Here is a 23,235-nt window from a genome sequence, read left to right as displayed (position 1 = left end):
TGGTCCAACTCGCATGTGATTACTGTGACCTTACTAGCTTTTCTAATGGGACACTTTGGCCCACTAGCACACAAAAGCTGTTGAAAGTCCTTTTATAAAATATTGGGTCATTGAAGGCCCAATAACATATAAGCGTTATCCCTTTGGGCCCAAAGATCATGTTGGTGGGCTTGCAAGGCCCAACAAGCATGATTTGAAACTCATAAGCCCACATTTTGTAGATTTACTCATTGTAGTCATTACGTATCTATTGAAGAGTTTTGATTTAACGATTGTTGTTTTGTATTGATTCGAGACCGAATCAATTCGTTTATAACGATATTTGGTATTGAAGTGTATTTGTTTTTCCATTTTGTCGCTAGTCGGGTATCTTGTATTTTCTCTTAATGAATCGATTTGCTTAAAAGTATGGTTTTTGACCTTTTCACTACCTTTCTTTTATAGAAATAACACTTTTAGTCCTTTAAATAAAAGAATTTCATTTTTATACCTTAAAATATTTTCTTGACACTTTTGTATCATAAACTTGTTGAAAAGACAGTTTTAACCCAAAATATATTTTGTTAACAGCTTCAGCCCTTCCAGAATGGTGTTTCTCGGATAGAACCTCATTTTTCACAACTTTTACAGTTTTGGCCCAAAATCTAAAAACTTTACATTTTTGGTCCTTTTTGATAGTGAAAAGCATTTTTGACCCTTAAAATAGTTTTGTTATGCTAATTATCCTCTGTTTTACAGAAAATTTCCTTTTAGCCCCTTAAATTTGTCATTTTTCGCAACTTGAGGCTTATTGGGCCAAAAAGCCCAAAATTAGCCCATTAAGCTAAAAATTTACATTTTAGGTCCTTTGAAAATTTTATTATTCAGAAAAACATTTAAGAAATCTGTTTTGACTCTCTTGGTCCTGAAGAAACCGTGACTTGGCCATTTTTAACCCTAGTTTTTATACTTGACATTTTAAGCCCAAAAATAGGTTTATATGTTGAAATATGTTTATCATAACCTTATAAATTGTTATTCTTGACTTGATTAGTGTAGAATAACTTAGATTATATTTGTTTCTCTCCTCATACCATAGATCTCGAGATTTACCCCTTTTTAATTACATATTTATCACAAAAACACATAAATATACACATACATGCATAAAATCACGCATAGCATACATATACACAAATATCTACACATTTTATTGTATTCTCCCCCATAAAACATATGAAAACCTAAAAGTGAGGGGTATGAATCTCACGTTGAGTTGTAGTTTCGGTTTTTGAAGAGAGAAAGGAAGAAAATTTCGATCCTAGCAAGTCTTCTTGAAGAATCTCGAACTTAGATGCTTCTAAGGTGTAAGATCACAAGATTGAATGGATTTAGAAGAGATTTTTGGATGAAAGGAAGTAGCTAGATCATGGATTTAACATCAACTTACCTTAGATGATGTGTTTGTGGGAAAAATCTCCGTGAAAGCTTCCTGGATCTCGAAAATTTGGAGAGGAGTGGAGAGTGTTTCTTTGAGAGAGTTTGAGTGAAGTGTGTGTGTGTGTGTGTGTTTGGGTTCGGCCGAGAGGAAGAAAGAGAGATGAGTGAAAGGATGGTTGCATGGAAATATGAGAGTTGCATGGAAAAACTTTATGTAAAAATGAGGTGGCACACACATAAAGTCAACTCTTCCTCTTTGTGGGCTTGGGCCGAGAATGGAGAGGGAAAAGAGAAGATTTTGGGCTTTTTGCCCTTAAGCCCATATAATAGTTAAGTTATAGGATGCTTGACCCAAATAAATCAAAGTGTAATTTTTATGACCTAATAGGGCTAAATTAATTTGGTTGTGACCAATTAAGGCCCAAAATATTATGTTTCATGTATATGGGTCCATTTAGGGCCCATTAGAGAGTTCTAGATTCAAGATAGTTAAATTGGAAGTTTATTCGTCCATTAGGCCCAATAAGGAAATCCTAGTCCAAAATGGAATTAAATCGGGATTTCAAAGGCTTCCAATTCTTTGTTGACCATTTGTAGTGTTAGAATGAAGTATTTGATGAAGTTTTGTTGTTATAGGATAAGCATCATACATGCTTTCATGTTATTGATTCATAGTTGTTATAAGTGTTGTAGTTGCAAGGCACCACAATTTCTAGTTGTGACAAGCAAGGACGTGGGAAGAACTTGTAGATTAGAAAGTTTGGCACCATTTCTAAACCATTGAAGGTATAAAGCTTGAACATTGATCATTGCATGCTTAGATCTGGTTTTAGGGTAGAAAATGTCATCTTTTGATCCCAGAGTTTGGATTCTTGGAGTTGAGCAACTTCAGACCATATGAGTTGTCCTTTTAATCTCTTAGAGGTGTTTTGAGTCATAAAAATCAAACCTTGATGGTTAATCCTCAACCATGAAAGTTTTAGGAACCATCCAAGGGTGCTTTTGGACTTGATTCTTATTTTGAGCCTCACTCTTGCATGCAAAGCATAAATTTTGCAACTTTATGTCTTAGAATGTTCCTAGGGGTCTGGATCTAAGTTTTAGATGTGATGTCTTAAGGGATTATATAACGCCCGGATCCTGGTATGTATTCTAAACTAAATCATTCATTTTTGCAAAGGGAATTGACAAGTTGGAGGCCCCAAACTCGTCGAGTAGAAACGAATTTTTGGACACGGGACTTAAAGTCTACTCATCGAGTCGAGAAGCCTCAACTTGACGAGTAGGAATGTCAGAGTGAAGCCATAATTTTCAGGGTTTGCACGCTATTTGAGCACCTTAAAACTTCATTATGGCCTCCTTCAGTCTAGAAAAACCCTAATTCGTTATCTTCAGCCTTTTGAGTGTGTGAGAGTGATTCTTTGGTATTTCCTTGAAGGAGTGGAAGCTAGAAGTGCTTGGTTGAAGGAAGAAGCCTTGGATCCAGAGATTTTGTTGTCAAAGCAGCCTTATTGAGGGATAAAGTCTATACCTTGACTATTCATTTACTAGATCTTTTCATAGAGTAGTTTAGGTCCTTAAGGAGCCTATTGTGGAACCATTCATGGATGCAAGCATGTTTTGGAGTCATGACTTCGGATCTAGAGCCCTTGAGGGACTCCATGGCATAAAGGTGCCAACTTTATAGCCATGGGAGTCCCATGTAACTTGTGAACCACTTTTTAGGGATTTTTGAGCTAAATAACTCATGCATGGACGTAAAGTTAGAAACTTTACGTGATATATCGCCCCTAGGGAACTAGATCTATGATTTGGATGCATTAAGCCCAAGAGAAAGTGACTGAATGGATATAGGATATGGGGGGACTCGACGAGTTGTTCATACGACTCGACGAGTTGGGTCGTGGTCCCCCAACCTTCTATGTTACTGAGTAAACTCGTTGAGTCTAGGAGATGACTCAGCGAGTTGGCCATGGTTTTGCGTTATGAAGATTGAGGAACTCGACGAGTTCAAGGAGGAACTCAGCGAGTTGTGAGCGAAATGTCCCGACTCTGTATGAAGGATAACTCGACGAGTTCAAGGAGGAACTCAGCGAGTAGTGAGTAAAAGGCCTCGACTGTGTTATGAGGAAGAACTTGACGAGTTCATGAACGAACTCAACAAATAGGATCGAGGTTTCTGGAGTTTTATGAATCATGGAACTCGACGAGTTCATAAAAGAATCGACGAGTAGGATCGAGATTTCAGAGTTTTATAGATTACAGAACTTGATGAGTTGATGGACCAACTCGACGAGTTAAGTTAACCAGGATGTTGACTTTGACTTTGACCAATGACCAGAGTTAACCCATAAAGGGGTTATGAGTATGAAAGGGTAATTAAAGGAGTTTGTTATGTGTAGGAGTTTGAGAGGAGTTGATCCCAACAACGAGGACAGTTCAACTACTACGCTACATTTAGGTGAGTTACCTTCCAATAGAAGTGGGTCTAAGGCACCAATGCCAGCCCACTAGTAGGTGATTATAGTTGAGATGATTGTCTTTGTGATAATTGTCTGGTATGCCACTATCTGTTATGCTTTTTGTTCTAGTATGCTATGTTATTATATGGTAGTGGTAGAGGTGAAATAGTCCCCGGTTACCGGTTGAAAAAGACCGAAGGGGAGGCTAGCACCTAGATATGCTAGGGAGTTACCAGTTGAAGGAGACCGAAGGGGAGGCCAACACCTAGATAGGCTAGGCAGTTACCGGTTGAAAGAGACCAGGCCAACACCCAGATATGCTAGGCATTATATGATTATATGGTATGTCGTATGATGGGGGAACTAACTAAGCTTTGTGCTTACGGTTTTCAGTTTTTGCTTTAGGTCCTTCTTCTTCAAAGGGAAAGGAGCCGGCACGGTAGCAGCGCATCACACATACGATTTTCCGCATATGAGATTTTTCAGATTTGTACTCTGACTTTATTACTATCTTATGACATGCCTTTGAGACATATGATCTATGGTTTTTATGAAATAATATAACTTGATGTTGGTTTCTATAATATGTTTTATGAATCAAAAATGAAATTCTTGGTCTTGAATTTTGGGATGTTATAGATTAAGTCACTGAAGTAAAAATGGGGTGGTAGACCAGTACGCCATGTGTACTCAAACATACGTTACGCGTACTGGGTCAGCGCATCGACCCTTGGTCAACACCAGTGTACGTTGGATGTACAAGCTAACTACACTGTGCGCACACTATCTGTGGGCTTGGAAGATTTTGGGCTAAATTAATGTTGGACTTTAGATTTTAGTAAGTTCGACCTTGGGCCCACCTGGTTGTAGCAAGTCATTTTTGGGCCTAATGTCATGTTTAGGGTCCTTGGGCCATATTGGGCCTTAAAGGCCCTATGGTGGGCTTGGATGCTTTTTGCGTTTTGTGGAACTGGGCCTTGAAGAGAAGGAGGCCAATAAGGCAAAGGTGAAGGAGCCTTTTTGCCTTAAGTCAAGGACTAGGGTTTTGGAACTTCAGTCTAGATTGTGACCTGATTTCTAATTAGGTTTTGTGCTTGTGTGATAAGGAGAAGAGTTTGCGAGTCAACCTCTGAGTGCGGGTTGATACCCATAGTATGAGGTGAGTCTTCCTTCGCAGTAGTCGTGGGTCGAAGGCACTAAGGACGGTCCATTAGTTTGTATTATAGCATGATGATTGTCTTTGTGATAATTTTCAGTTATGTATGTATTGATGAATCTGTGATTACCGTTATGATATTATGTGGTAGTGGTAGGGTGAAATAGACCCGATATCCGGTTGAGATAGACTGAAGGGGTAGGCTAGCACCCAGATATGTCTGGCAGTATATGGTTTGAGATAGACCAAAGGGGTAGGCCAACACCCATATATGTTTGGCAGTATCCGGTTGAGATAGACTGAAGGGGTAGGCCAACACCCTTATATGTTTTGGCAGTATGTTTGCTTAGTATGTGGTATATATGTTGGGAGAACTCACTAAGCTTTGGTCTTACACTTTTAAGTTTCTGTTTCAGGTACTTTCAGTTCGAAAGGGATTGTAATATGATACAATGTAACTATTTTAAATATTTTGGTATCAGTTTCTTATGAAATGAATGAATTTAAAACAAAATTTTATCTATATTTTTGGGGATTTTACATCAACATTAATGTTCCTGATTTTTTTTTTGTTATTTGTAAATCAACGCAATGTACCGATAATCATGCTTACCGTGGCAATTGGTGACTACATTCAACGGACTTTCGATGAACGCATATAAATGGAAGGTAAAATATCGGGTGAAATATTAAATTTATTTAAATACTTGTACAAGAACCTTATTTAATCATATTTACTTTTCAGCGAGTTTGACTACCATACTCAACCCGTATGCTGAAATGGTGCTTCATAAAAGGATGCAAAAGTATGTTTGGTGGCAAACAACAAAGATCCTGCCAGAGTCCCCGTCTCCACTCCCATCTGACATTTATCAAGTTTTTTTATTATAAAAAAAACTTGTGTTGTTGATCTGAACCGTCATACATGTTTATATGGGAAATGACGCAGTTTGGGTATAGCTTGCGGTCATGCTATTACAAAGATAGAAAAAACATAATTTACAAGTACCATAGTAATAGTAACAAACAAGAAAACATTATATATTAAAAAGATTAATAAGTATTAAAGAAGGGAAAATTAGTTGATGAACATAAAGCTTACAATGATTCCAAAAAAGAAAATCCAACTACAAATTAAAGCTATATTCAAGTGCATATTTTGGTTTTCAACTTTCTTCTTTGATCGAAATAAGTTACTGATTATCACCGAATTATTGTCTTTTACTTTATCAACCCAACAGATAAACCCAGACTATGGTCTTTGAAAATTTAAGATCAAACACATGACGTATATTTTGTAAATTAATATTAATTCAAAGATAAATGAAAAATAACAATAACCCACATACCTCTTTAGGACAAACATAAAAAGTCGTCCAATGTTATTTCTAGTCGTCGATGTCCTTATAATACCTTCAGAGCCACAATCACAGTATTTCATTTCTTTGTATGACAACCCGAAATTTCCAATTGTTTTGTCTCCGCAATTAAGCAATCCAAAAATTAGCCAAATTTATTTCAAAATATTTTTGGCTGGATTTAAGCCCGTTGGAATATTTTAAATAATATTCGTCAAGCGAACCAAAAATAAGAAGGTATAATTTAAAATTTGCCGTATTTAACGGAAGTTGCGAAAAAAAAAACCCCCGTTTATGGTTGGTGTTGGGTGGACCCCCACCCAAGTCGTAAACTCAACCCTATATAAGGGTTGAGTGGGTTTCATCCCAACCTTTTCACACTTTAGGAACCTCCTCTCTCTACTTTCTCTCTTTACAAATCGGGTTTTGATCAAGAATCGCCCCTTTCGAGCTTCTCAATAGTAAGTAAGCCTTCCTAGCTTGTTGTTTAGCTTATCATACTTGCAAATTCGTGGTTTAATCATCCAAGAACAAGAGTTTACGGTTTGGGAACATCCCAAAACCGTAAACACCTTAGAAGGGGGTTTTGATGCCCCAAAACCCTTCAAAAACCCTTCCAACGCTTAGCTAATGGCCTAGGGACTTGCATGAATGATCTAAGAACCCCAAAACATGAATTGAAGGGGGGTAAACATGAGTTTATGGTTTGGGGAACTCCCAAAACCGTAAACACCTCCAAAGGGTGTTTAAGTGCCCTTAACACCTTGTATGGCTTATATTTGGATCTAGAAATTTGCATGCTTAACCTAAAACCACCAAAACACATGAAAAATGGACAAACATGAGTTTACGGCTGTAAACTCATGTGTTTACGATCATAAACTCCCCAAGGAGTGGTTCAGAAACCGTAAACTCCTTAAAGTGTCCATTTTGAGCCCTAATCACTTCCATAGCCCTTGAATCAACCCTAGAACCTTTCCTTGTGAAACATGAACCCGTAAAGCACACAAATACACCCCACCTGTGAGTTTACGGCTGTAAACTCATGGGGGATATGGTTCCAAAACCATAAACACCCTTAGGTATTACCATTTGAGGAGTAAACTCCAAAGTGGGACTATACTCTCCTTAGATGCAACCCTTAACACTCCTAGCACTTGAAACAAGGTGTTTTCATGCATTAGAGGGTCTTTACTTGCTTAATTAGTTATTTAATGACTAATTGGATACTTAAATGTATCATTACTTGCTAAATAGGATCCAAGTGTGTGTTCAAGACCTCAATTAACACATATCATCCTATATCGTCCGACCATCCGAGTCACCCACGACAGGTGAGTTCATACCCCTGAATTAACCTTGTAAACGTTTTTAAATGCTTTTATGGGGGGAATACAAGTTGAAACATGCTAGTTATCATATCAATCATAAGTGATTAATAACCCGCATGCAAAAGGATTTATTACACTTTCATCTGTTTTACCAAGTAGAATACTACAGATGGTTTTCCAAAACGTCTTTACTTGTTTAGATCTTTTCTCAAACTATCTTTCGTGCTGTATGTTTTCCTTCAAAACCTGTTACAGCAGTGTTTTAGACAAAGGTTTTCTTCACTTAAACTGTTTTATCAAATCATCTTTCAAAGCTTGTTTTTTAAAGGAACATCAAGTTGTAATTTCTTATTAAAGGTTTACCAAAGGTTTTCAAAGCTTGTTTTATAAACCGACATCAAGTCATAAATTATTATTTATAAAGTTTTCCCAAAAGTCTTACCAAAGTTTTTGTTATGCTTTTATTTTGTTAAATGCATGCCCGTATATGTATAGTTATATAAGTAATTTTTAAAGGACTTAGGAAGGCTAACTCGCTTTGATTCCTTTTCCTTGTTTGGATGTGGCTTCGGCGTATCGGTTATCCATCCAAAGGTCGTTTAAATATTAGTTATATATCATGTATACAAATATGGACATAAAAGCTCTCTCAGCCAGTTCATCGCCTTGAGTAGTAAAGGCATCCTTCCATTATTCATGTTTCTAGAACCCTAGTAACTATTATAGGAATAGTTAGGAGATTCTATCTCTCTCTCTCTCTATATATATACATATATATATATATATATATATATATATATATATATATCTAGTACGAAGAATTACTCAGGAGTCAGTTTATTCGCGAGTCTATACTATTATTATAATACTTCAAATAGAATGTGACACACTATTTCCCGCTACGACGCTTCATAGCGCCATCGCCGTGTAACCAGAGTCTCCTAGAGGGAGAGCGAACATCATGTGTATAAATCTATACGGGACCGACACTCCCGCACCCTGACTGCTAGCTACAGTCCGCGCCGGTAAGGCCCATGGGTGACATAATGTCACTAACTCTACGCGTGACTTGGAGGGTCATCGGATACTCTATCGTCGATCAACATGGTTACATACGAGTTCACATTCACCTCTTGTTTAGACTTTGCTAGCTGTATTGCTCATTCGATACTGTCTGGAGTCTATGTTCCATTTACTTTAGCCAGCAATATTACTGCTGAAGTATATATATATATATATATATATATATATATATATATATATATATATATATTATTTTTCCCCTATTATTTTTACTTGTGATTTCCTCACAACCCCTTTCAAGTAAAAACTATATTTTGGTAATGATAGTATTTTGGGGAAATTACTCCTTAAAATATAAAACTGTCGGGTCTTGGTAGAAGACTGCTTTTGATAAAGATATTTCTCGGTTTAAACTTAGAACGATCGATTCTTGATAGAAGACTGCTTTTATTTAGAAAATATCGGATTTTCTGGAAAGAACGCTAATACATCGTAAATTCTAAACTGCTATTCTTCATGAAGTTATTTTGAATAAAAATGTGTATTTATACTAATGTCATTAAATACTTATGAACTCACCAGCATTATAAAAATGCTGATACTCGCTTTCAAAATAACTTGTATTCTCAGGTCATCGATAGACAGGTACATCTCGGGAGCTTTTGCGAAGTCAACCTAGAACCAAGCTGCATCTATGTTATGTTCTGTATTTACTTTGATGTTGCTATGAAATGTAACCTATGTAAAATTATTACTATTAATGCAATGGTTGTTGTACTTTGATTACTATACTGCATATGTTGTGATACTTGACATGACGTCCTCTACCCCAGAATGTATTCCGCCGTTCTCGGTTTTGGGGTGCGACACTTTGGATTATGAGAAATGAATTTTTAGTATTAATTTTAACAAGATAAAGAGTTTTGATGCTTGAATTCCTTTATATAATGGCATTTACTAGGGTTTTGGTTCCTGATACTATTCCGGAAACACATTCTGGAATTAATATTTCAGACCTTAATTTCGAAACAATAGTTGTCCTAGATTCTTGACATTTGAGTAGTCATTCCGAACAGTAAAAGTCAAAGATTCCTGACATTTGTATAGTTATTCCGAACAGTAAATGTCATAGATTCCTGACAATATTTTGGACCAACTATTTCAGACCATTGTTCCATAGCCACGTTCCAAAGCAGCTATTTCGGAGACAGTTCCGGACCAGCTATTTTGGATCCACATTCCGGAATTGATATTTCAAACCATAATTTCGAAACAATAATTGTCATAGATTCCTGACATATGTGTAGTCATTTCCCAATAGTAAAAGTCATAGATTCCTGACAGTATGTGTACTCATTCCGAGCAGTAAATGTCATAGATTCCTGACAGTATTTCAGACCCTTATTCTAGAACCGCATTCCGGATCCGGAGCCACTTTCCGGAATGGCTATTTTGGACACTTGCTTTTCGACCTTAAAATACACCTAGCATGAATCCTCAACATTGAAATAAAATTGGAATGAGTTCATCTCATGATGGTGTTTGACATTGTGAAGAAGAAGATTGTTATGTTTGTTCAAATAATAACCCGTTTCCAGAAGGCCCAAATTTCCTACTCCCAGATAAAATGTTTGATGACATTTTCCAAGCTATAAAGGTTGTTGAAGAAGCAAACGAAAGGGACTCTGAAAGAAGTCGCACACTAAATCAACATGCAGACGATCTAGCAGAACAAGTAAATGAAAAAGAAAAATGGGTTTTAGAAGTGATGAAAGAAGTGAAACAAGCTAAGAAGTGGATTGAAAATGTAAATAAGGAGATCAATAAGCTTCGTGTAGAACGGGACCGTCTAACAGATGTTGTTAGAATTAGAGGAGATTTTATTAACCGGGAACAAAATATGTATTCCTTACAATTTCGTGATTTGTGGAAACCAATCTAAGTATGTATTAGGTTAAATAACGCTCTTTGCAATAATGTTAATGAAAAAGGATAATTGTCATTTTAGTTTAGATAATCATACCGTTCATTTTACAAAATTTAGTTTAAAAGACATTACAATAACCACATTTAAAATTAGATTACATTTGTGGCCGATAACCGGGAACTTGCATCCGGAGCAAACTAGTCGTGTCTACATGATTTTCAAACAATTCCATGTAGGTCCCAATTAGTTCGAAACCATTATCAATTAATTCGACTCGATCTTCTATTGTTGGAGTTGTCCTATGTGTTTCTTCGATGATGTCCATTGTGTTCACAAATTGTCGTATATCTTCAGACATGGTAATAAGGAACATTTGCATGTTATATAATGCTACTTTTCTCATGTCCTCAGCTGATGAATGTGGTAATGGGATCTCCAGTATTACCATTTGTTATTTAGCAAGTTGATAATCATGAATCATTTCTAATGTAGTCGTATCAACAAGACGTCGTTGCTCGTCTTCAAGACATGGTATAACATACTCGATAGGCAACTCATTATGATCATTCGGGTCATTGAATGTTGGAGACTGAAAATAGAATATACCTAAATTATATTAATATACTATTTAAAAACCAATGTGCATAAAAGTATTTAACAATAATAAAAAACAATTCCTGAAACATATCCATAACAAAAAAACATAATTGTAACTAATATATCATAACAAGTTTGTCTGCACTTGCTCCAGTGTCATCTTTCAGAGTCCTATACTCCTATCTGCTTTCAATTTAAGTTTTAACACCCTTTCTGATATTATATATATATATATATATATATATATATATATATATATATATATATATATATATAATTCTATGGGTGTCTTTGTTTGTTTATTTTTTTATCATATTTTGAAACTCATCATCGTCATTTTTTATCTGCAAAGGAAAAAAATACATTTTTGTAAAAATAAATTATAATTATAAAATTATTGTTTTTCGATTTTACAACTTCGTCATATTTTGAAACTCATCATCGTCATTTTTTATCTGAAACCTCCTGTAAATGGAATACAACTTTGTCGTATGTAAAACTCACTATTTTTTTTTAACAACATCCACGTTAACTTGTCTTTGGACTAACATGGGTTATTAAACAATACTTAGAAAAAAAATTGTCTATTATACGTATTCCGGAATAGATCATCAGGTTCCGGACTACGTTCATCGTGTTCCGAACCTACATTACAATTCTGAAACCCCTACAATACGTAATACCGGACAAAATCAACCGATCAGAAACACATTACAAAGTACTTACATAACATACATACACGTACAACGAGAAAAAAATAAAAAAAAGGGATAATTCAAATATTCTGGAGTTGTTCCTTGTGTTCCGGACCATTCTGGAATACATAAATCATTTCAGAAAATCAAATGCAAAGTAACTTAAAGTGTAGAACTTCCTTGGTTTGACGAATCCATGCTGAAAATTTGGTATGACATGCAGTCAGATTGCACTTCGGATATGCTAATTCCGGAATGCGTATTCTAGATCTATCAATGTGCTATAATATTGGGCTTGTGCCGGTTTTCGGGTCCGGAATGACCCATTCCGGACCAAAAGGTTATTTTAAAAAAAAATGTTAGATTACTCAATTTTCCTAATAATTTACTGAAATATAAAGAAAATATAATTAAAAAGATTTAACCAAAAATTAATGTGTGTGTGTATATATATATATATATATATATATATATATATATATATATATATATATATATATATATATATATATATATATATATATATAATGAAGTTACGATATTTTTGGCAGAATTGGTCCCTGTACCATTGTTGGGCTTCAAAGTTAGGAATAGTAAATTTGGATGTTTTTTTGTCAACTTTGCTCCTCATTCTTTAGCCATTTTGACACCTTTTGTCCTTGTAATCAATAATTTTACACTTTTTAGGAACCTTTTAATATTTAAAGTTTGGTCACAAAACTTTAACGGTTTGATAGCTTTGATCTCTTTTCTAAAAAACTTGCTAATCCAACCACTTTAATTCTTTAGTCATTTTGACACTTCTAGTCAAAACTTTTACATATTATCATTGTACTTTCTACGTCTGTCATATTTATCGATTCAGAAACAATATAAAAAACATTTTGTCCCGCGTAACGGGGGTAACTTTCTAGTTAAAATTGAGAAAATCACTTTAATAAATTTTAGGCTTTCAAAACTTTAATTATCATATTCATCTTTAGTTTTCCTAATATTTTTTTTATCATTCATCTTTTTATTTTATTTAAAATAACCAAACATGAAATAATATTTTATATTGACAAACATTTTAGTTAGCCAAACAATTAATTAACATGACTTAAACGATTATGACTTGAAAGATTAAATGTTTTAAATGAATATCGTTCAAAATGTATGATTTAGCAACTAAAAAATTAACTGTTTTATTAATAGATCTTAACTTTCGTCATTATATCAGAATTTTCCTCTCATTATGTAATAAAAAATAGAGTAATATTTAAATTATGATTCCACTAAAATTATAACCATACATACATTCTTGAGAATGGATATTTGATCAACCACTTCCTAGTTCCTAATTTATTAATCAAAGAGTTTCATCCCCACTCCAACTATTCTTCACTTTTGGCCCCGTTGGCCCATCTTCACCCAACATCTCCCTTGGTAGACTCTCCACCAATCTCTCAAAAGCCTTCTTTAACTTCCCTATCATCATCCTCTTCACTTTATTCATCTCTTTATCGACGTCATAATCAATTTTTGGGCCCCATTTCCTTTCATAATTTAACCACGGTGGTTCCACCACCGTCGTCCCCATATACTCCGCCGCAATCACCACCGCCCTCACTCCAGTATCCATCACCTTATCACTCTTAGCAGTGTCATCTCGGACACCAATATCCACCCCACCAGAACCCAATAAAACACACCCTGGTTTTGGATACGATGCATGGCCATGCAACGATGCATAAACCACCGGTTTGTTCCCGGAGTGGTACTCAAGATCGGATGCACTCACCCATTGACCCCAACCATGTTGCGAAAAGAAGACACTGTGTAACTCGCCTTTAAAGTTACTAACTCTTAAGGTGACATGTTCCCAATCACCTACATGTTCACCAAACTTTCCTAAAGAGAGGTTGACAAATTCCACTTTTGCCCTTCCTCCACCGTTGAAAGGGTAGAAAACCCATATGGCAATGTCGGTAAATAGCCCTCCGGAAATAGGTTTAACATGGAAATAAGCAGAAGCATCTTGTAAAGATCCTTTCTTGACTCGATCTTGACTCGAACCATCACGTGGAAGATCTAACCAATATGCCTCATCGTTCGAGCCACCTTGTGGAAGGTTCGAGCCGTTTTTCTGAACTGGGTTCGGCTTGGATTCCACCCCTCGTTGGTATAGCAAAGCGCCGTTTTGGAAAAACCAGTCGACTGAAGATGGGAGGTAAGGTTCATCGGGATGGAGGTAGATCACCGGAGAGTAAGCTTCGATCAATGCTTTGATTTGGTTTACATTCGGCATTGAATTGGATAAATTACCCTTCAAACTCGCTACACTTCCATTTCGAACCACGAAACCATTCATGGAACCACGTACGCTTAGCCCATCCAGATAAAGAACGTTATCGTTTACAAGGTCCGTTGTGTTTGTGGTGTCGGTTAAGTCTGTACGGACACATTGGACTTTATCCACCGGTGGTTTCACCGACGAGTTGCCGATGACGTACCCGACGGCTTTGTAACCATCGGGAGCATTTGGGAGCCAAATGTAAGCTTCACCATCTTTCTTGATGTCTAAAGACTCACTGGTCCAAACAAGTGTGTAATCCGTTGGTGATTTGAGAGTGGGTTTTGAGGAGTCGTTTGATACATCTTTTCCGGCGAGAATTTGACCGGAAAATGGGAGGTTGTTTGGTTGTGCATACGAGCCTAAACTTGAAAAGCCTTGTGGGATCTCAACTGGATCGTAAAATGTGGCACCGAGATTGTCGGGTCCTCCTTCATTTGTTGCCCATATTTTGTTGAGTTTTGTTACCTGACTCACTTGTAATCCTCCAAGATCTATGTTTCCAGTGGCAAATCCTCCGCCTAGAATTTATCGAACAAAACATCGCTCATTCTAAGTATGATCTATCATGTGTACATGTGTGTATGTGTGTGTGTGTGTGTGTGTGTGAGAGAGAGAGAGAGAGAGAGAGAGAGGTACCTGGAGGCCATTTGGGTAAAGGAGAAGGAAGTTGAAAGGTGTCCTGGGAATCCACCATTGTTGATCCATTGAAGCAAAGTATGAAGAAGACAAAGAACAGAATGGAATGCATCCTTTGAAAAGGAAACAAATTTGGTGAACAAGAAGTGGTGCTTTTGTCAGTCATACTTGTTGGTAGAAGCAAATGTTAAATATAAATATAAATAAAAAGTTGTGTATGGACTTTTATGTATTTATATATTTGTTTACAAATAAATAAAGCGTTTTATGTTGCCTCGTGAGAAGTTGGTATAAAATGTCAGAAAAGAAATCATATTCTATAACTTTAATACACTGGTTGGAGTGGTAGCTAGTACTGTTTGTTTGGTAAAACGTGTTCAGCCATATAAGATAATTACGAAAAATTTATGTGAAAAGGTCAAAAATATTAATATTTTTTAAGCATTTTACAAAGTGTTAATCCGTGAATAACCACTATTTTCATTTTTCATGAACAGCACTAACAATGATGGGCCCGAGCCCTACTGCGAAGCTTAAAAGGGCACAGCATATATTGATCACCATGCACTGATTGCGACTCTATCGATCACTACGAAATGCATCTATCTTGTTAGCAGAAAACGAGAATAATTACACACGTAAACACATAAAATTTATGTGATTCGGTAAATATCGACTACGTCCACAAAAAATAGAAAATATTTTTATTCATATATTTGAACACGATATTACATTACAGTAAAATTTGATACAATTGAAACTCTATTAGCATTTATTTATAGACGAAGTACAATATAAACCCCACCTAAAACCGAAATGGACCTCCATTCCATCAATTGATTTACAACCTTATTGAACTATTAAGACATCTATTAGTTCAGCTAATTCTCAAGTCATATTTAACAATCTTTATGTTGACTTGGGTATTACTCCAAGCTATAGAAATCAAGAACTTCCTCTCCATCTTGCCAATTTCCCCCCATAAGGACTTAACTCCTGCGAACATCTAATAACTTCAAGCAAAACTTGAACTTCTCCATAAGCAACGATTTTGTCAACTTTTCGGTTAGGTTATCCCTGGTATTTATCTTCTTAATAGAAAACATTTATTCTTCCAAAACATTTTTGATGAAATGTAGGCTTAAATTAATAGATTTTGTCTCTTTGTGATAGACTAAATACTTTACAAGACACAAAACACTTTGATTGTCACAAAACAAGATAAGTTTTTCCACCTTCAAACCAAGACTCAAAACAAGACCATGTGGCCATATGCACTCGTATATTCCTTCTGTCTTGACATGTACTTTGCTTCAGTTGTAGACAAGGCAAATTTTAACTTCCAAATTATTAAACTTATGAATAAAATGAAGACATAATACGCCAGTGATCTTCTTTTCACCAGATCACCATCATGGTCTAATTATGCATATGTAACTAAGTCATTATTTCGTATGTTAGCACTATACACCAGGAAAATATTAGTCGTTCTCTTCAAGTATCGCATAATCCACTTAACCGCCTCTAATTTTTTCAGTAATGTGTAACAGCCAATTCCCGATTCTCGGTATGTATCTCATTTAAATCTTTAAAGTTTTAAGAATTGTCATGAATCACGGTGCGAATTTGGTTGGTCGTGACACACTGGATAAATGAAAGACGAGGAGTGATATTGAATGTACGCGACGCGCCCTAACTGTTACGTGAAACCTTATTTCTTGGCCTTTAGGTCCTACTTAACGTCACTAACACTTAGGGTTTCCTCATTTGGTAGCCTCCATTCCCAGAAACATCCCTTTACCTACAAACCTAGCCTCCATTGTAAGTTTTAAGTGTGTTGTACCATTTTGCTAAGCTTAAAGGTAAAGGAGACCCCCTGTGGAGCAAAGAAGATTTGTTCCGGTTTAAATCCATCTTCTTCATCATATTGATGAATAATTGTGAGCACAAACGGCTATCTTGACATCTAATTCTTTAGATCTAGTTTATGTCATTTTGGCCGCTTTTGGTCTCTTCCCTTGGTGCTCTTGGAGTTTGGAGAACTCCAGAATCTTATGAGTGACTTTATTGACTTTTGGACTTGGTTGGTGTTGGAAAAATATGATTTCAAGCATTTACTTTGTGATATGCATGAGCTTTGGTCCTTTTGGAGCTAGGTTTAGAATTTTGAGAAGATTAATCCATAAAAATGGATGAAGTTGGAAACTTTATCCATTAAGTCTCATAAGAGAATCAGATATCAGGTTATGAGTTTTTTGACTTAAGGGATTAAGGTTTCAATAAGGAAAGTTGTTAATCCATTAAGCATTGTGTGCTTGGTTAAGGATCGTGGCACATCTACTAAAGGATTTTGTCGCTATTTTACCGCGTAGTGGCCACGTTACGCCTGGTATTGGTCATGACACACATCTATTGACTTTAATCGTTGACTTTTTGTTACCAAGTTTGACTTTTGGTTAAACATTGAGAAATGAACTACAGACTGATCTTTGACCTCTAATTGGTATCTAGGTGGTTTGTGGGACCGATTCCTAGGAGTGTGCATGTGTAGCTGTGATTCTTTACCTTTTAGTTCATGTGTATTATCTCATTATACTGTATTTTATAGTATATATCATTTGCATGATAGGATGTAGATCTACTATTTTTGAACAACAGGAATGAATAGATTCTCATCAAATAATGTCATAGAAGATAAGACCAAATCAGATCAACACAACAAAGTAAATAAGATCTTCAACTTCATTAGAAAGTAAAGATAAGTTCGATACAGTGAAGAAAGAATGCATATGCAAAAGATACTTTCTATATCTAACTAACTTTCCTATATATACTACGTGAGAAGAGATCCAGTAAGGAACTGACCAATGAGGTTAGGACACCTAAGTCAACAGTGTATCACTTAACTAAAAGACTACAAACCTAAGTAATAATGAGAAATATAGACATGTGAGATAGAAACATTCAGTTTGCAAACGAAAATCAAATACTAAAACTTACAAGATTTGTGATACCGTTCACATACAAACTTTATGCAATCTATTCATTATGTGAGACCTAACAATCTCCTCCTTTGTGTTGAGTCGCGAAAGCAATCTTCACTTTTTTCATCAAAAACTTTCGGAATCATCCTAATGAGAACCATGCGAACAATTAACCACCATTTCAACGGATTACATGGTTTTGCATCAGATTGAAGTGGTTATTGTCGATGTTGTTGTCAAATGGGGAAGATGATACAATTTTTCATCTTTGGTCCTTACTGTTTCAGCAACATGGGAATTTTGATCCGATTTCATAAATGTTCACATATTTCAAGGGCTCTTGTTCGAGTTGATCAAATTAGATTTTTTCACAAGAATATTTCTCGTGAACTATAAATGTTGGATTCCGATTCAATACAAGGCCATCTGGAAAGTAAAAATTTTGAAAGGTGTCACATTTTTCGAATTTTTTGGATTTGAAACTTAATGCTTATTCCGTTTGTCGATGGCAATTTTAGCATTGACTAATCTTATTCAAGCACATTCTTATGCCCATTTGAAGGTTTTATAATCATATTTCGATTATAAAAAGGGCGAGAATTCGTATGGGCATTCGAAAGAAGATTGTGACTTTTCAATATGGTGATTTTTAGTGAAGCTTGAAAAAGAATTATTGAAGTCGATTATTTTTGATGTCTCAATGAGCATATTGGTGTTTAATTTTTCAATTGACTGCACGTGTTATTAACTCGATTGTGACTTTTCAATATGGTGATTTTCAGTGAAGCTTGAAAAAGAATTATTGAAGTCGATTATTTTTGATGTCTCAATGAGCATATTGGTGTTTAATTTTTCAATTGACTGCACATGTTATTGACTCGATTTTGGTTCTTCTTGATCAAGTTTGATTGAAAATCTTGATCTTGATTTGTTATATGACGTGTTTGGATTTTTATGCCTTTAGCAAATGTTCTTCATGATTATTTTGAAGACCGATGTGATGTTGATGGGAGTTGTTAAAATGATTAGAGGAGTATAGGAGTGATTAGGAATGCTTGATCTGAAGTGGGTATTTTTTATGAGTTTCACTACAAAGGTATATTTTTGGGATTACTTTCGATAACTCGGGTTGATTATTCCCTTTGGAGTTTTTTCTATATTGTTACATATCCTAGAGCCCATTCTTGCTTAATGACCACAAAAGACTGGAGTTTTTGGATTTATTCATCACTGTTTCTCATTATGATGTCACATATGGACTTCTTATTTGCTAGTCGTTGATTCAGTTTTTAGAGTCTCGTCATTCATTCCGAACTTTGAGAGGGAGAATGTTGGATGCAAATTTCTTCACGAATGATGTCAAAGAGAAGACTTAGAAGACCCGTTTAGATATGTAAGTTTTATGCCTCATGACTTGAGAGAGAAAGAGACTTGTACTTGCACCCTCTATATATATATATATATATATATATATATATATATATATATATATTGAATTTCATATCATTTGTATAGTGTGCTTGAGAGATGTAGTCATAGAGAATAGTGATTTAAATTATTTATGTAGACTAGATCTGTAACGGCCCAAATTTCAATAAAATTTTTCATTTTTAAATAACGAATTCATTTCCATAAATTATAAAATTCCAATCACAATTGTTTTCAAAATCCATAACATCAGATAAATTATTCATAAAATCAAAGTGTCCCCAATCAAAACGCCAGAAAGTGCATGCCGTGCTATCATGCCAGGCCCTTGCCCTTAAATCTTGAAGTACCTGAAACAACCAACAAAATATAAGTTAATCTTTAGTGATTTCCCCAAAGCATGGCTTACATAATCCACATAATCATATAATCCATATCAATCACATAATCCATGCATATAAACATATAAGGATGCCCTGGACACACTCCAGTATGTCATGGGCACCCCTACATGGTCTTACACCTATGTGCCATGGGCACCCCCATAGTCTTACTTGGAATGCCATGGGAACCCCCACATGGTCTTGTAACCAAGTGCCATGGGCACCCCCCATGGTCTTTACCTGGAATGTCATGGGCACCCCCACATGGTCGTACAACCAAGTGACATGGGCACCCCTATGTTCTTTCCTACAAATATCACAGAAGCATCTAGCATACCACATAACATATAACCGACTAGTATACCACGTATCACTACATCAACTAGTGTACCAGATATCACAAGATGGGCCGACCTTGGTTCCTTTGACCCATTGGTATGGTGAAGAGACTCACCTTAGTCTATTAAACCTGAAAGCTGCTCGCCTAACATTCTGAAACCACCTGTGTTGAACAATAATGCCATTAACCTAAAATTAGGATTAAACACAATCTAATTAAAGAGCCCAATTACCTAGCTAAAATCCTTCCATATTGGCCCAAAATTCTTTCCTTTGCTAATGGGCCCAAAGTCCATGTCCAAAGCTATTAATGGGCCATATGACCCAACAAGGCCCAACCAAAACAACCGTGGCCCAAAGCAGATAAATCGGACCTGCAACCCAAAACATGACCAGGCCTTAAAACTTATTAAGGCCTAAAGGGCTTTCAAGCCCAAAACAAGCCCAAACCCATCAGAGTGTGTATGCCTTGTGTACCACTTCAGCACACTCAGAGTACTGGCTCCTTTAGTCGTACGCACTGCGTACATGCTACTACACGCGGTGTCCTAGTCTGGCATGCATAAATGACCATTAAGCGCTTAATGCTTGGGATGTTAACGTTAAGCTTTAGATCTGAGTCCATTAAGACGTTCTAAGGCATAAAGTTGGAAACTTTATGCCCTTGCATGCTCCATATGTTCCCAACAACCCCTTATAACCCAATAAGACATTGACAAGGGTCTTAACTCATTCATGATGTCAAAACACCCATGAAGACTACATTTTTATGGTATGAATGAACTAAGGGACCCCCAATCTACTCTTCCTAAGCTCTGGAGTTGCTCAAACTCCCAAGAGATGATCCATGAACACAAATGGGACAATAAAGCAAACCCTATCTTAATCTAATGAATAAGATGGCAAGACTAAAACTGTATACCTCCAGAAGCTCCTCAAGGTGAACTAGATGCAGGATCTTGAAGCTCATTATCGCACCAAGCTTTCTTACTAACTTCTTCTTCTTGAATAAACTCTAAAATGGCCACAAATACACTCTTTAAGCTCAAGAACACCCTCACAACGAAACTCTAGGGTAAAAGGGAGAAATGAGGTTGATTAGGGCTTGGTCCAAGAGGCTTAAGGATGTTTAAATATGTGCCAAGTCCGAGAATTAGGGTTTTACTCTTCTGCCGAGTACGCCCCGCGTACGCGGCCACCGTCCGCAATCATTCATCCTTAGTACACTAAGCGTACTCCTGGAGTACGCCCCACGTACTAAGGGACCATTATGCTATATTTTTTATTTCAAGGGTTCAAATGGTAATTACCTGATTTGAAGTGTTACAGATCTAGATCCTTTTTTGTAACTCATCACCATGATCGAATATATCTCTTAACCTCCCAAATTATATCGTGTCGATTGTGTGATTTTTACTTTTGCATGTCAAATCTATACTATGTTGATTATGCAAGTACACTAGCATAGTCTCTTATTTGTTGATTACTTGATTGAGGTATTGTTAATATTGATAGATCTTTAAGTGAATGCCCTAGGGTTCATGAGTAGTTTAAATTAGATAGCATGAGGAATCTTGATCTAGCCTTATCGCATGGTTCTGGTTTGATATATTGCTCTTGTGTAGGAACATTGATCCGGCTGGCTACTATTTCTTCAACTGCATACGACTACACATTTATAAGGTGATATGTTGATATTAGCAAATGCCTTGGTATAACTCTATGTTGATTAATTGGTTTTATGATATGTTGATATCTTATGTGTGAGGGGTTGATGGTGAAATAACACTAGATTTGTGAGCCTAGAATACTCATTGTTGATGTCTTGACATGCACAAGAGCTGTTAGTTACGATTGTCAAGTGGATCGACACTAGAACTGAGAGCCTTTGTTTTTATTCTTTACATGTGTATTGTAGTATGTTGTATTTTAGGTAACTCGCTAAGTTTTATACTTACAGTTGATGAATAAATATTTTTAGGTAGTTCCTAATGCGTGCAATTAGCTACACCTAATTTTAATATTTATAACCTAACTTCCTTACTAACTAAATTGCACCTAGGTAGTGTACCTAGTCAAAATTATAAAATAGTCGAGTAAGTCAGGTGTCGATCACAGGGAACGATGCTAACTGATTAATCTATTTACCACTAAATTAACCTAATTAATACAAAGGAAGGTTTTTTATCTGATTTTGCAAGATCAGACGAAGTTAAATCAAATTCAATCAATTACTAAAAACACTCTTGTTTAGTTCGAATCCGCTTCTTCTTTATGGTTAGCTAACAATTATGGATTATCAAGTTGGTTATTATTGTATTAGTAATTTAAGTCTGAATTTACCAATATTAAACTAATTCATGTAAAACTATGTATGGTCACACACAATCAAACATAGAATAAGTTGTAGATTATGAATTTGCTATGTAAGATTAGGCAAACACAATTATGGTTATAATTTATGTCCTCTAGCACAACTAAATTTATTTACTTCAATTACTATCTAAGATTTTGGTCGATCCTAGCTCTAGCAATTTAATGTTCACTAAATCACTAGGTTTCAAGTTCATGTAATTTAATAATCACTAAGCTACACAGAACATGAATTCAAGCAACTAAAGAAACAAATATTAACATGCTAGGTGGTAACAAATCAAACACAAGCAATTTACCAACTAAATAAATCCATTATTAATAAGCTAAACCATAAGTCAGAAGCTTCATCTAGCTAAACAAGAGTAGCTAGATTCAGCTGTTCATAGACACAGATAAACTAAAACCAAACATAATAGAAGTCATAATGAATGTACCAAGAAAATAAGCTATTGATGTACTTTCCTCTCCTTAGGTGATAAAAACCTTTTCCAGAACTTCTTCTCCTCTCAAAATCGTCTCTAGGTCTGCCTTCTATCAGCCAAAAAGTCTTTTTCTGCATGAATAGCAAGGATATATATATATATATATATATATATATATATATATATATATATATATATATATATATAATCTGATTTTTCTAGGCTCACGTCGTGAGAAATAACGTCTCATGTCGTGAGCACGCATCTATCCGTGTTGTACAAGGACTCTTCCACCCGATACTAATCTTCTAGAAAACTCAAACTCATGTCGTGAGCCTTCAAATCGCACGTAGTGAGTGCGAAT

General features: G+C 35.8%; 1 protein-coding gene across 1 annotated transcript; it reads right to left on the bottom strand.

Moving 5' to 3' along the window:
* Nucleotides 1-13,200: 13,200 nt before the first annotated feature.
* Nucleotides 13,201-15,131, bottom strand: LOC145062336 (hypothetical protein At1g04090-like). The gene is made up of 2 exons (XM_079009954.1): nt 14,940-15,131; nt 13,201-14,821 (listed from the first exon to the last, which is right to left on the bottom strand). The coding sequence occupies exons 1-2, from the start codon at nt 15,103-15,105 to the stop codon at nt 13,317-13,319; spliced, it is 1,671 nt and encodes a 556-aa protein (XP_078866080.1). The 5' UTR covers nt 15,106-15,131; the 3' UTR covers nt 13,201-13,316.
* Nucleotides 15,132-23,235: the final 8,104 nt, after the last annotated feature.

The sequence above is a fragment of the Lactuca serriola genome, chromosome 7 (assembly GCF_051521515.1).
Source record: "Lactuca serriola cultivar US96UC23 chromosome 7, Lser_US96UC23_V15, whole genome shotgun sequence".
NCBI lineage: Eukaryota > Viridiplantae > Streptophyta > Magnoliopsida > Asterales > Asteraceae > Lactuca > Lactuca serriola.
Note: the sequence above shows the minus strand (reverse complement) of the source record. Positions and strands in the feature narration are given on the sequence as shown.

Coding starts and splice junctions, on each gene's coding strand:
- LOC145062336 (XM_079009954.1), bottom strand. CDS start 15,105: ATGACTGACAAAAGCACCACTTCTTGTTCACCAAATTTGTTTCCTTTT. Junction 14,822..14,939: donor TTTACCCAAATGGCCTCCAG/GTACCTCTCTCT, acceptor GATAAATTCTAG/GCGGAGGATTTGCCACTGGA.